The sequence below is a fragment of the Tachyglossus aculeatus genome, chromosome 25, assembly GCF_015852505.1.
Source record: "Tachyglossus aculeatus isolate mTacAcu1 chromosome 25, mTacAcu1.pri, whole genome shotgun sequence".
NCBI classification, from domain to species: domain Eukaryota; kingdom Metazoa; phylum Chordata; class Mammalia; order Monotremata; family Tachyglossidae; genus Tachyglossus; species Tachyglossus aculeatus.
Genome location: NC_052090.1, coordinates 13441082 through 13453678, shown reverse-complemented (window position 1 = coordinate 13453678; position 12597 = coordinate 13441082). Strand labels below are relative to the sequence as shown.

At 46.8% G+C, this 12597-nt stretch overlaps 1 protein-coding gene across 3 annotated transcripts; it reads left to right on the top strand.

Annotated features, from left to right (window-relative positions):
- Positions 1-4172: 4172 nt before the first annotated feature.
- Positions 4173-9403, top strand: SNAI2 (snail family transcriptional repressor 2). Of its 3 annotated transcripts, none has more exons than XM_038766589.1 (3): positions 4173-4255; positions 6782-7183; positions 8214-9403. In XM_038766589.1, the coding sequence occupies exons 1-3, from the start codon at positions 4177-4179 to the stop codon at positions 8393-8395; spliced, it is 663 nt and encodes a 220-aa protein (XP_038622517.1). In that variant the 5' UTR covers positions 4173-4176; the 3' UTR covers positions 8396-9403. The 3 variants fall into 3 exon arrangements, with proteins under 3 accessions (XP_038622517.1, XP_038622515.1, XP_038622516.1); XM_038766587.1 differs by having other exon boundaries at positions 6782-7327; XM_038766588.1 differs by lacking the exon at positions 4173-4255 and adding an exon at positions 6053-6157 and having other exon boundaries at positions 6782-7327.
- The last annotated feature ends 3194 nt before the right edge of the window (positions 9404-12597 follow it).

Here is a 12597-nt window from a genome sequence, read left to right as displayed (position 1 = left end):
ACACAGCAGACACGTAGGGGAGCCGGGATTCGAACCCACGACCTCTGACTCCAAAGCCCGGGCTCCTTCCACTGAGCCACCCTACTTCTCTACCCACTTCCCTTCCCCACAACACTTGTGTATATTGGTACCTATTTACGACTCGATTTATTTTATTAATTATGTGTATAGATCTATAATTCTATTTATCTATTTTGATGGGATTGATGCCTGTCTACTTGTTCTGTTCTGTTGTCCATATCCCCCCTTGTAGCCTGTGAGCCCGTTGTTGGGTAAGGATGGTCTCTCTCTGTTGCCGAATTGTACTTTCCCAGCGCTTAGTACAGTGCTCTACACATAGTAAGCGCTCCATAAATCCAACTGAATGAATGAATTGTACTTTCCAATAAATGAATGAACGAATAGTACTTTCCAAGCGCTTAGAACATTGTCCTGCCCTCAGTAAGCGCTCAATCAATTCGATTGAATGAATGAACTGTACTCTCCCAGCGCTTAGTCCAGTGCTCTGCACACAGTAAGTGCTCAATAAATCCGATTGAATGAAGGAATGAATTGTTGTTTCCCAGCGCTTAGAACAGTGCTCTGCACACAGTAAGCGCTCAATAAATCCGACTGAATGAATGAATGAATTGTAGTTTCCCAGCGCTTAGAACAGTGCTCTGCACACAGTAAGTGCTCAATAAATACGACTGAATGAATGAACTGTACTTTCCCAGTGCTTAGTCCAGTGCTCTGCACACAGTAAGCGCTCAATAAATCCGATTGAATGAAGGAATGAATTGTAGTTTCCCAGCGCTTAGAACAGTGCTCTGCACACGGTAAGCGCTCAATAAATCCGATTGAATGAAGGATTGAATTATAGTTTCCCAGCGCTTAGAACAGTGCTCTGCACAGAGTAAGCACTCAATAAATCCGATTGAATGAATGAATGAATGAATTGTAGTTTCCCAGCGCTTAGAACAGTGCTCTGCACACAGTAAGAGCTCAATAAATACGACTGAATGAATGAACTGTACTTTCCCAGTGCTTAGAACAGTGCTCTGCACACAGTAAGCGCTCAATAAATCCTATTGAATGAATGAATAAATTGTAGTTTCCCAGCGTTTAGAACAGCGCTCTGCACACAGTAAGCGCTCGATAAATCCGATTGAATGAATGATTGAATTGTAGTTTCCCAGCGCTTAGAACAGTGCTCTGCACACAGTAGGGCTCACAGTCTTAATCCCCATTTTTACAGATGAGGGAACTGAGGCTCAGAGAAGTTAAGTGACTTGCCCAAGGTCACACAGCAGACTTGTGGTGGAGCCGGGATTCGAACCCACGACACCTGACTCCAAAGCCCGGGCTCTTTCCACTGAGCCACGCTGCTCTGGGCCTCAGCTCCCTTATCTGTAAAATGGGGATCAAGACTGTGAGCCCCCGTGGGACAACCTGATCACCTTGTAACCTCCCCAATGCTTAGAACAGTGCTTTGCACATAGTAAGTGCTTAATAAATGCCATTATTATTATTATTATTATTATTATTGGGCAAATTACTCAAGTTTCAAGTTTTGAGCCCCCCGTGGGACAACCTGATCACCTTGTAACCGCCCCAGCGCTTAGAACAGTGCTTTGCAAATAGTAAGCACTTAATAAATGCCATTATTATTATTATTATTATTATTATAAGTCCGATTGAATGAATGAATTGTAGTTTCCCAGCGCTTAGAACAGTGCTCTGCACAGAGTAGGGGGTCGATGAATGAGGCTGGCTGACAAATACCATCATTCTTCTGGACTGTGAGCCCGCTGTTGCGTAGGGACCGTCTCTATATGTTGCCAACTTGGACTTCCCAAGCGCTTAGTCCAGTGCTCTGCACACAGTAAGCGCTCAATAAATACGATTGAATGAATGAACAAATACCAAAATGATTATTATGATGATTATTAAATACGATTGAATGACTGACTGATGCTTCTAGACTGCGAGCCCGCTGTTGGGGAGGGACCGTCTCTCTATGTTGCCAACTTGGACTTCCCAAGCGCTTAGTCCAGTGCTCTGCACACGGTAAGCGCTCAATAAATACTCTTGAATGAATGAACAAATACCAAAATTATTATTATGATGATTATTAAATACGATTGAATGAATGAACAAATACCAAAATAATTATGATGATTATTATTAAATACGATTGAATGACTGACTGACTGACTGACGCTTCTAGACTGTGAGCCCGCTGTTGGGGAGGGACCGTCTCTCTATGTTGCCAACTTGGACTTCCCAAGCGCTTAGTACAGTGCTCTGCACACGGTAAGCGCTCAATAAATACGATTGAAGAGTGAATGAATGAACAAATACCAAAATTATTATTATGATGATGATTAAATACGATTCAATGACTGACTGACACTTCTAGACTGTGAGCCCGCTGTTGGGTAGGGACTGTCTCTCTCTACGTTGCCAACTTGTCCTTCCCAAGCGCTTAGTCCAGTGCTCTGCACACAGTAAGTGCTCAATAAATACGATTGAATGAATGAATGAATGAACAAATACCAAAATTATTATGATGATGATTATTAAATACGATTGAATGAATGAACAAATACCAAAGTTATTATGATGATGATTATTAAATACGATTGAATGACTGACAGACTGACGCTTCTAGACTGTGAGCCCGCTGTTGGGGAGGGACTGTCTCTATATCAATCAATCAATCAATCGTATTTATTGAGCACTTACTGTGTGCAGAGCACTGTACTAAGCGCTTGGGAAGTCCAAGTTGGCAACATATAGAGACAGTCCCTACCCAAAAGCGGGCTCACAGTCTAAAAGGGGGAGACAGAGAACAAAACCAAACATACTAACAAAACCAACTTGTACTTCCCAAGCGCTTAGTCCAGTGCTCTGCACACGGTAAGCGCTCAATAAATACGATTGAATGAATGAATGAACAAATACCAAAATTATTATGATGATGATTATTAAATACGATTAAATGACTGACTGACGCTTCTAGACTGTGAGCCCGCTGTTGGGGAGGGACCGTCTCTATACGTTGCCAACTTTTACTTCCCAAGCGCTTAGTCCAGTGCTCTGCACACGGTAAGCGCTCAATAAATACGATTGAAGAGTGAATGAATGAACAAATACCACAATTATTATGATGATGATGATTAAATACGATTGACTGAAATGCTTCTAGCCTGTGAGCCCGCTGTTGGGGAGGGACCGTCTCTCTATGTTGCAACTTGGACTTCCCAAGCGCTTAGTACAGTGCTCTGCACACGGTAAGTGCTCAATAAATACGCTTGAATGAATGAACAAATACCAAAATTATTATTATGATTATTAAATACGATTGAATGACTGACTGACGCTTCCAGACTGCGAGCCCGCTGTTGGGGAGGGACCGTCTCTCTATGTTGCCAACTTGGACTTCCCCAAGCGCTTAGTACAGTGCTCTGCACACGGTAAGTGCTCAATAAATACGCTTGAATGAATGAACAGATACCAAAATTATTATTATGATTATTAAATACGATTGAATGACTGACTGACGCTTCTAGACTGTGAACCTGCTGTTGGGGAGGGACCGGCTCTCTATGTTGCCAACTTGGACTTCCCAAGCGCTTAGTCCAGTGCTCTGCACACGGTAAGCGCTCAATAAATACGATTGAAAGAATGAATGAATGAAAGAGGCCGGGGTGGGGGGGGCGTCCTCCCCGTCCTGTCCTGGAGGGGGCGTGGCCTGTCCGAGCCGCGCCCTGATTGGCTCCCCGGCGCGGGGGCGTGGCCCGTCCGAGCCGCGCCCTGATTGGCTCCCCGGCGCGGGGGGCGTGGCCCGGCGCCGCCGGCAAAACGGCCGGGCCCGGCCGGCAGCCCCGGCCACTTCGGAACCCATTGGACGGAGACGGGAGGCCGGCCCCGCCCCGCCCGCGCGCCCCCTAGCGGCTGCCTGCCCGCCCGCCCGTCCGTCCGGGTTCGGCTCCTCGGCTGGGCTCGGCTGGGCTCGGCGCTGCTCGTGACTGCCCCCCTCCGCCCCGCGCCGGCAGCGCCGACCATGCCCCGGCCCCCGCTGCGCAGCCACTGAGCGCCCCGCCGCCCCCCGCCAGCCCCCCGCCCGAGGACACGGGGCAAAGCAGCGCACCCCCCACCCCCCCCGCACCGCTCCCCGCCTCCGCCTTCAACATGCCTCGCTCCTTCCTGGTCAAGAAGCATTTCAATGCGTCCAAGAAGCCAAACTACAGCGAATTGGACACCCATACAGGTAAAGACAGAGACAGAGAGACAGAGACAGGGAGGAGGGAGGCGCTCCCCAAATAGGATGGGAATTAGACTCTCCCCCCCCCCAGATTGGACACCCATACAAGTAAAAGAGAGAGAGGGGAGACGCTCCCCAAATAGCGCGGGAATTAGACTCCCCCCCCAGATTGGACACCCATATAGGAAAGAAAGAGAGATGGGAGGGAGGCGCTCCCCAAATAGGATGGGAATTAGACTCCCCCCCCCCCGTTGGACACCCATATAGGAAAGATAGAGATGGGAGGGAGGCGCTCCCCAAGTAGGATGGGAATTAGACCCCCCCACACACACACCAGATTGGACACCCATATAGGAAAGATAAAGAGAGATGGGAGGGAGGCGCTCCCCAAATAGGATGGGAATTAGACCCCCTCCCCTCCACCAGATTGGACACCCATATAGGAAAGAGAGAGAAAGAGAGATGGGAGGAAGGCGCTCCCCAAGTAGGATGGGAACTAGACTCCCCCCCTCCCCACCACCAGATTGGACACCCATATAGGAAAGATAGAGAAAGAGAGAGGGGAGGGAGGTGCTCCCCAAGTAGGATGGGAACTAGACTCCCCCCGAGATTGGACACCCATACAGGTAAAAGAGAGAGAGGGGAGACGCTCCCCAAATAGCACGGGAATTAGACTCCCCCCCCCAGATTGGACACCCATACAGGAAAGATAAAGAGAGATGGGAGGGAGGCGCTTCCCAAATAGGATGGGAACTAGACGACTTCCCCCCCCCCCCCCAGATTGGACACCCACACAGGTAAAAGAGAGAGAGGGGAGATGCTCCCCAAATAGCACGGGAATTAGACTCCCCCCCAGATTGGACACCCATATAGGAAAGATAAAGAGAGATGGGAGGGAGGCGCTCCCCAACTCCCCAAATAGGATGGGAACTAGACTCCCCCCCCCCCCCCGATTGGACACCCATACAGGTAAAAGAGAGCGGGGGAGATGCTCCCCAAATAGCACGGGAATTAGACTCCCCGCAGATTGGACACCCATATAGGAAAGATAGAGAAAGAGAGATGGGAGGGAGGTGCTCCCCATATAGGATGGGAACTAGACGACTCCCCCCCCCCCCCAAGATTGGACGCCCATAAGGTAAAAGAGAGAGAGGGGAGATGCTCCCCAAATAGCACGGGAATTAGACTCCCCCCCAGATTGGACACCCATATAGGAAAGATAGAGAAAGAGAGATGGGAGGGAGGTGCTCCCCAAATAGGATGGGAATTAGACTCCCCGCAATTGGACGCCCATATAGATAAAAGAGAGAAAGAGAGAGAGAAGACGCTCCCCAAGTAGCACGGGAATTAGACTCCCCCCAAATTGGACACCCATGCAGAGGAGAGAGAGAGAGAGAGAGAGAGAGAGAGAGAGAGAGAGAGAGAGAGAGAGAGAGAGAGAGAGAGAGAGAGAGAGATGGGAGGGAGGTGCTCCCCAAATAGCATGGAAATTAAACTCCCCCCAAATTGGACACCCATGTAGGGGAGAGAGAGAGAGAGATGGGAGGGAGGCGCTCCCCAAATAGCATGGAAATTAGACTCCCCCCAATTGTACATCCATATAGGAGAGAGGGGGGGGAAGGGGGGAGGGAAAGGGGGAGAGAGAGAGAGAGAGAGAGGGAGAGAGAGAGAGAGAGAGATATGGGAGGGAGGCGCTCCCCAAATAGCATGGAAATTAGACCCCCAATTGGACACCCATATAGGTAAAGAGAGAGAGAAAGAGAAGACACTCCCCAAGTAGCACGGGAATTAGACTCTCCCCAAATTGGACACCCATGGAGAGAGAGAGAGAGAGAGAGAGAGAGAGTAGGGAGCCGCTCCCCAAATAGCACAAGAATTAGACTCCCCCCAAATTGGACACCCATACAGGTAAAAGAGATAGAGGAGATGCTCCCCAAATTGCACGGGAATTAGGCCCCCCCAGCCCCAAATTACCCTGTTCGTCTTTTAAGTGGTCTTATGTTTGATTTGGTTCTTCAGGGGACAGCTTTATTCAGAAACGGAACTCTCGTGCAGAAGGATGTTTCAAATGTGGCACTGAGGGTTTTTTTTAAGCTCACTGAGCAATAGTCCAGTTCGAATAGATAGGAAACTTTTTTTGTCCACGTTTTAGATAAGGCAGCTGTTTTTCTTTGGGGGAGGATAGAGAATCAATATGCATTAGTGGAACGGGGATATAAAAGGGGAATGGGCTCTACTTGTAAAAGCAGAAGATAGAGGAGACCAGGATTATAGAATTGGGTCTGTTGGACCTCGCAGACAGTCTTTCGGCGCGTTGTCTGTCAAGTGACTTTTTTATTTTTAGTGGACTGAGCTAGCCTTGACTGACACTTGCACGGGTGTATCATTTTTAACCCCGATTCCTCCGTACACATGACTGGGTTCCGCTGAAAATGCCCAAACGGTTCCCCACCCCCAAACTTCTAAGCATGATTCGAGGGCCTGATCATCCAGCCGTTTTACCGTAACCCTCTTTTCTTTTCTCTCCCCCAGTGATCATTTCCCCCTATCTCTATGAGAGCTATCCTATGCCCGTCATTCCACAACCAGAGATCCTCAGCTCAGTATCCTACAACCCCATCACTGTCTGGACTACAACAGCTCCGTTTCATTCCCCACTGACCAAAGACCTCTCTCCTCTCTCTGGATATCCCTCCTCTCTGGGGCGAGTGAGCCCCCCTCCACCGTCCGACACCTCGTCGAAGGACCACAGCGGCTCTGAGAGCCCCATTAGTGATGAAGAGGAAAGAATCCAGCCCAAGCTTTCTGACCCCCATGCCACTGAAGCTGAAAAGTTTCAGTGCAGTTTATGCAACAAGACCTATTCAACTTTCTCTGGGCTGGCCAAGCATAAGCAGCTGCACTGCGATGCCCAATCTAGGAAATCTTTCAGCTGTAAGTACTGTGACAAGGAATATGTGAGTCTGGGAGCCCTTAAGATGCACATTAGGACCCACACGCTACCTTGTGTCTGCAAGATCTGTGGCAAGGCTTTCTCTAGACCCTGGTTGCTGCAAGGACACATTAGAACTCACACGGGTAAGGAACAAGAAACCTCAGATCTGAACACAACCCTCTAATAGCACGAAGCTCTGTGTTAGTTAGCCCTTGGTTTTGTATTCGGTAAATGCGACTGCCGTTCGGTTGCGGCTACTTCCCGACTGTCCCCAGCCCCAAATGCTCCATTTCTCGTCCCGGCCAGAGACCGCAAACAGCCGATTAGACTTTGGAAAGCGCTCTGATGCGGGAGGGTCGGTCTCAAAGATCAGTTAGAAAGAGCAACAAAGATTATTCCTGAATGTGTGCTCTGTGGAACTGTGGGGTGCGCCCTCCTCCCAGTCCCCCCCCAGCTAATCAGCAAGTACAAATGTTGCTATCTTAACTGATTTGGTAAATAGATGAGAAGGTTACCCATAGTCTTGTGCCCCACATGTTCTCACCCTGCGCTGCTGGGGTTGATTGAGCTTTCTGCTTTCTTCATTTGGTTATTTATGGCTGCATGTCTTGTCCCTAAGCCCCAGGTCCCGTCACCACCCCCGGGTCCCACATGCAGCTCTAGGCATGAAGAGGGCAGGGCTGTGGGCAGAAAGGGGGTGCAGCTGGGAGGAGTGCAACTTAAGAGACTTAGCTGCACCTGTCGAGGCCAAAAACTTGGGTCTCTGAGCCTCCTCACCCAGCATGGAGCACTGTTACTGCCTGTCTGGCAGCAGGACGCCACAGTGCAGTTGGTCCCAAATCATGGGAATGCCCCCTCAAGGAGCAGGCTTTTCAGGCATGCCCATTTCAGGCCTTGCTTCAGTTGTTCAACGTTTTCCATTTCCCATTCGTGTGACTTCCATAAATGTGATTGATCTCTGCAACTGTGAGGGTGCGTTTGTTTCTCCAGACCTGCTGACCTTTTTTCCTCCTATTTCCCATGTTTCAGGGGAGAAGCCTTTTTCCTGCCCTCACTGCAACCGAGCGTTTGCAGATCGATCCAATCTGCGGGCCCACCTGCAGACCCATTCCGACGTCAAGAAATACCAGTGCAAAAACTGCTCCAAAACTTTCTCCAGAATGTCTCTTCTGCACAAACATGAGGAATCTGGCTGCTGTATAGCACACTGAGTGATGCAATCGATGTTTACCCAAACTGAATGCATTTCTCCGCTCCTGTTCCCCAAAGCAAATAGAAGTCCAAAGGCATTTTCTCTTCTGCTTCCCAACCAAATAATAAAAAAGGGGAAGAATGCAGAATCCATAAAGTTTTCAGGTCAATTACTTCCATGTGGAGTTTGCAATCGCTCTATACTTAATGTCATTTCAGATAGGTCATAAAGAAGACGCATAATGAACCTTCTTCACAGATGAAGCCAAAAAGCACATTCTCTCTTTCTTGCAAAGAAAAGACTCCAGAGATTTACATTCCTGCCAAATCATTTCAACTGAAAAAAACAGTATTTTTTTTAAGGTTGTAAAGAATGTCCTATAGCAAGAGAATCTGCCCAGATGCCATTTATCTCAGGTGCCTTATAAAGTATTCCAAGTTTACTTTATTCAATATCTGATGTTAAGGTTGCTGTTGTTTTAAAAGTAAGGCCTTTGTTCATTACCAGTAATGCTTATACTGCATATCTCAAAGAAGAAGAAAAAATACACGAGAATGTACTGAAAACGTATGCCATGTTTTGCCAGTGAACTGTATGTGCCTTAGGAAAAAAGACTGTCACTTTGTACATTCCTGGTGCATGCATGGCCCATGTTGTTACAAAATAGTTTTTACTGTTCCTCTTAATTTTAATTTTTTTATAATGGGAATAAGTGCAAGAGAGGGGATCCATGGGCGCTCGACAATGTCATTTTTTAAAAAAAAACTCCTTAAAATGCACAAAGAAAATGCAATTATCTACAGCAGCACCCCTCCCAGTCAAGTGCCTGTTTTTGTTAATGATTTGTAAAGTTTGTGGACATAATGTAAATCTTTTTATTTTTTTATGACTGAATGTGTTTTGTATGAAAGGGAGATGTTGCCTCTAGCCAAGTCTATAGATAACTTGAAGATCGTGTGAAGTCAAATGTCTATGTCGTTTTTCTAGCCACTTTTTTTTTTTACAATAAAGTTTTCAAGTAAAACCCTATTGTTTGTCTTGAGGACTAAGACTTCACATTTTAGTAAAGGGGAACAGCCTTACTTCCTGAGAAAGATCCAAACGCAAGCCCGTTTGCTCTTACGAAGTGGTAGCTCACACAAGCTAAGCATTCATCCGAAATACTAGAATAACCTTAAAAAAAGTCCTTTCTGGGACTGCATCAGCATAACGTTACGCTGGCATTTTCCTTTGATTAAATATTAGGCTTGGTGAAAGCTTTTCTCTTTTTGAATTTTAACACGTCACATTATTACCCAAACTCTGGGAACAGCTACCGATTTCACTTCAGATGAGCCTTACACTCAAGCCACAGTCATGAAAGGTACTGGGATAGCCTAACACCTTATAAAACCATAAAAGGTGTTTCATGCTAGTGGGTTTAAATGGGACAAAGGGGACAAGTTGCATGGAAGTATCATTGCCCCCCTCCCTCCCCGCTCATCACCTCTCCAGCCAAGCAAACCATCCACAGCGTAGGTATCCAAGCCCAAGGACTGATCTAATAACAAGATGGGAAAGAGGGCTTGTCAAAATGGGCAAATTGGCTAAGGTAATAGACAGTTGGCTACGTCGGGCAAAAAGTGAGATAGTAGAGGCAGAATGGAAATAGGAATTTGACACAAAAAGTACTTTTTCAACTGCAATCCCAACTCTAAGTGCTCTGAGCCTTCTTAGGCTGAAGGTAGGGGGCAGCATCTATTATCCCAATTTCACAAAGGAGGAAGCTAACTGGGAGGTGAAAGAACTTGCCAGAGGTTATATAGCTAAAGTGGAACAGAGCAAGGACCAGAATCCAGGTTTCCTGACACATTTCACCTACCAGCTGCCTCTGCATTTACTAAGAAGTGGAAGGAGCAAAAGCTTGACATCCAGTTTGAAATACTACATTTGAATTTCGTTTGGCTTGGCCCAGACTGCACAGTTCCCTGAAGCAGAGTTAATTCTGAGTTTATTTTTCAGAACTACAGATCCTTCGGTACAGGCAGCTCAGTGGATACACCCTCGTGCCCACGGGCAACTTCCCTCTATGATTAGGAGCCCCCAGAGAAGAGAACAGTACGGAGGGATATGGAAAATTTAAAGGGCGACAAAGATCATTAGAAGTATTTTGCAAGGGAGCCCGTGAAAGCATCAGACATCCTTGAAATGTATCATGCGGTTACTCTATTGACCTACACTCACCCGTAATCCACTTTGAAGTCTGTAGGTCTCCCGGAAAACAATTCGTTCCTTTCCAGACTGATGCTAGAACTGCTACTTGCCGAATCCCCAGCTCCTCCTGCAAAAAACGTTCCCTCAGTATAGGGTTTCTGCACTTTCTCCCTGGCAAAGGGCGTTTGATTGCTCCACTGTCACTCACCTGCAGGCTAGATTGTAAACTCCCTGAGGACAGGGATCCCTGCCTGCTGGTTCTACTGTACTCTCTCAAGAGCTTAGAACTGTGCTCTGCACAGATGAAGTGCTCATTACGTACTGTCGATAGACTGACTGTAGAAATGCCTCTTGTCTACGGATGAACCAAGAAAAATCAAGACACCTCAAAAAAGAGAACTGGCCTATTCTACTCAACTGGCCTCAGGACACCAGTGATGACTGGTTGCCATACTCCCACTCTCTTCCACCCACACGTCCTCACCATGGATAGATTGTGTTTAAGGGCAACGGCAGAGGAGGGAGGCAGGGTCTCACTCTGAACTGGAGAGTTAATAACAAGAGCAATGATAATAATAACTATTCTCACAATGATGATATTATTTATTAAGCATTTACTCAATGCCAAGCACTGCACTATATGCCATGGGATAGATGCAAAATAGTAAGATCAGACACAATCCCCATCTAGCATGGGGCTAACTAAGAGGGAGGGAGGACAAGCATTTTTTCCCCATTTTACAGGTGGGCAAACTGAGGCACAGAGAAGTTAGGGGACTTGCCCAGGAGGGAAGCGGCGGAGTGAGTACTAAAACCTGGCTCTCCAGACTACCACACTTGTTGCTCTTTCTATTACACCTTGCTGCCTCCCACACAGAGGGACAAGAGGTTGGAATCAAATGCCCCAAAGTGAGGAAAGGGACTTTAAAAGTGGGCATGATGATGATGGTATTTGTTAAGCTCTTGCCCTGGCTGCCACCAGAGTCCACCAATCAGAGGACCTGGGTTCTAATCCTGGCCCTGCCACTTGTCTGCTGTGTGACCTTAGGCAAGTCACTTCTCTTCTCTGTACCTCACTTCCCTCATCTGTACAACAGGGATTAAGAATGTGAGGTCTATTTGGGGCATGGCCTGCATCCAACCTAATTATCTCATGTTTACCTCAGCGCTTAGTACAGTGCCTGGCACATAGTAAGCACTTAACAAATACCATTAAAAAAAACACCCAAAACTTCCAGGAGGCCACATTTATGCTGCTTCTTTAGGACTTTGATGATTTTTGAACCCCATTTTCAAGGCTAGAGGCCATCATCATTATCACAATAGTAATAGAATAAATAATAGCAGTACACTGTATTTGATTCATATTTTCAGAGAAATCTGTAGGCTGCCACAAACTGGTATTTTTGCAAGGTTTCAAAACACCAGGTTCAGGCTTAGAAGCTGGCGTGACTGCTGAGTTTATAGTTGTATGAGAGAGGATGTTCTGCTTGGGAAGCCTATACTCTATGTCTTTGGGATTGTACCTATCTCTCATATAGGGAGAACAAGGTGTTCAAAGTGGAGAAATTCTGCTGGCAAAGCCTGTTAACTTATCTGTGAAATTGGGCAAGTCACTTAACTTTTCTGTGCCTCAATTACCTCATCTGTGAAATGGGGATTAATTGAGTCACGTGGGATTTGGGCTATGTCCGACCTAATTAGTTGGTATCCATCACAGTGCGTAGTACAGTGCCTGGCACATAGTAAGCACTTAACAAATGTCGTTAAAAAAAAAAAAGCAAACTGTCACGAGCTTCCAGGGAAAGGTGCCGAATCACTCAAGTGTGTGTAACTAGGACAAATCTTCAAAGAAGTTTTACCTTTCATTTCCAGCAGGCGTCAGAGCAGCCTGTCAATCATGTCCACTCTTTCTCCAGAGCGGATTAATAATAATAATAATAATAATAATAATAATAATAATAATAATAGGGTTGGGGGGGAGTAGAGGGTAATATGTAAACCAGGATGGTAGAGGGGTGTTTCTTG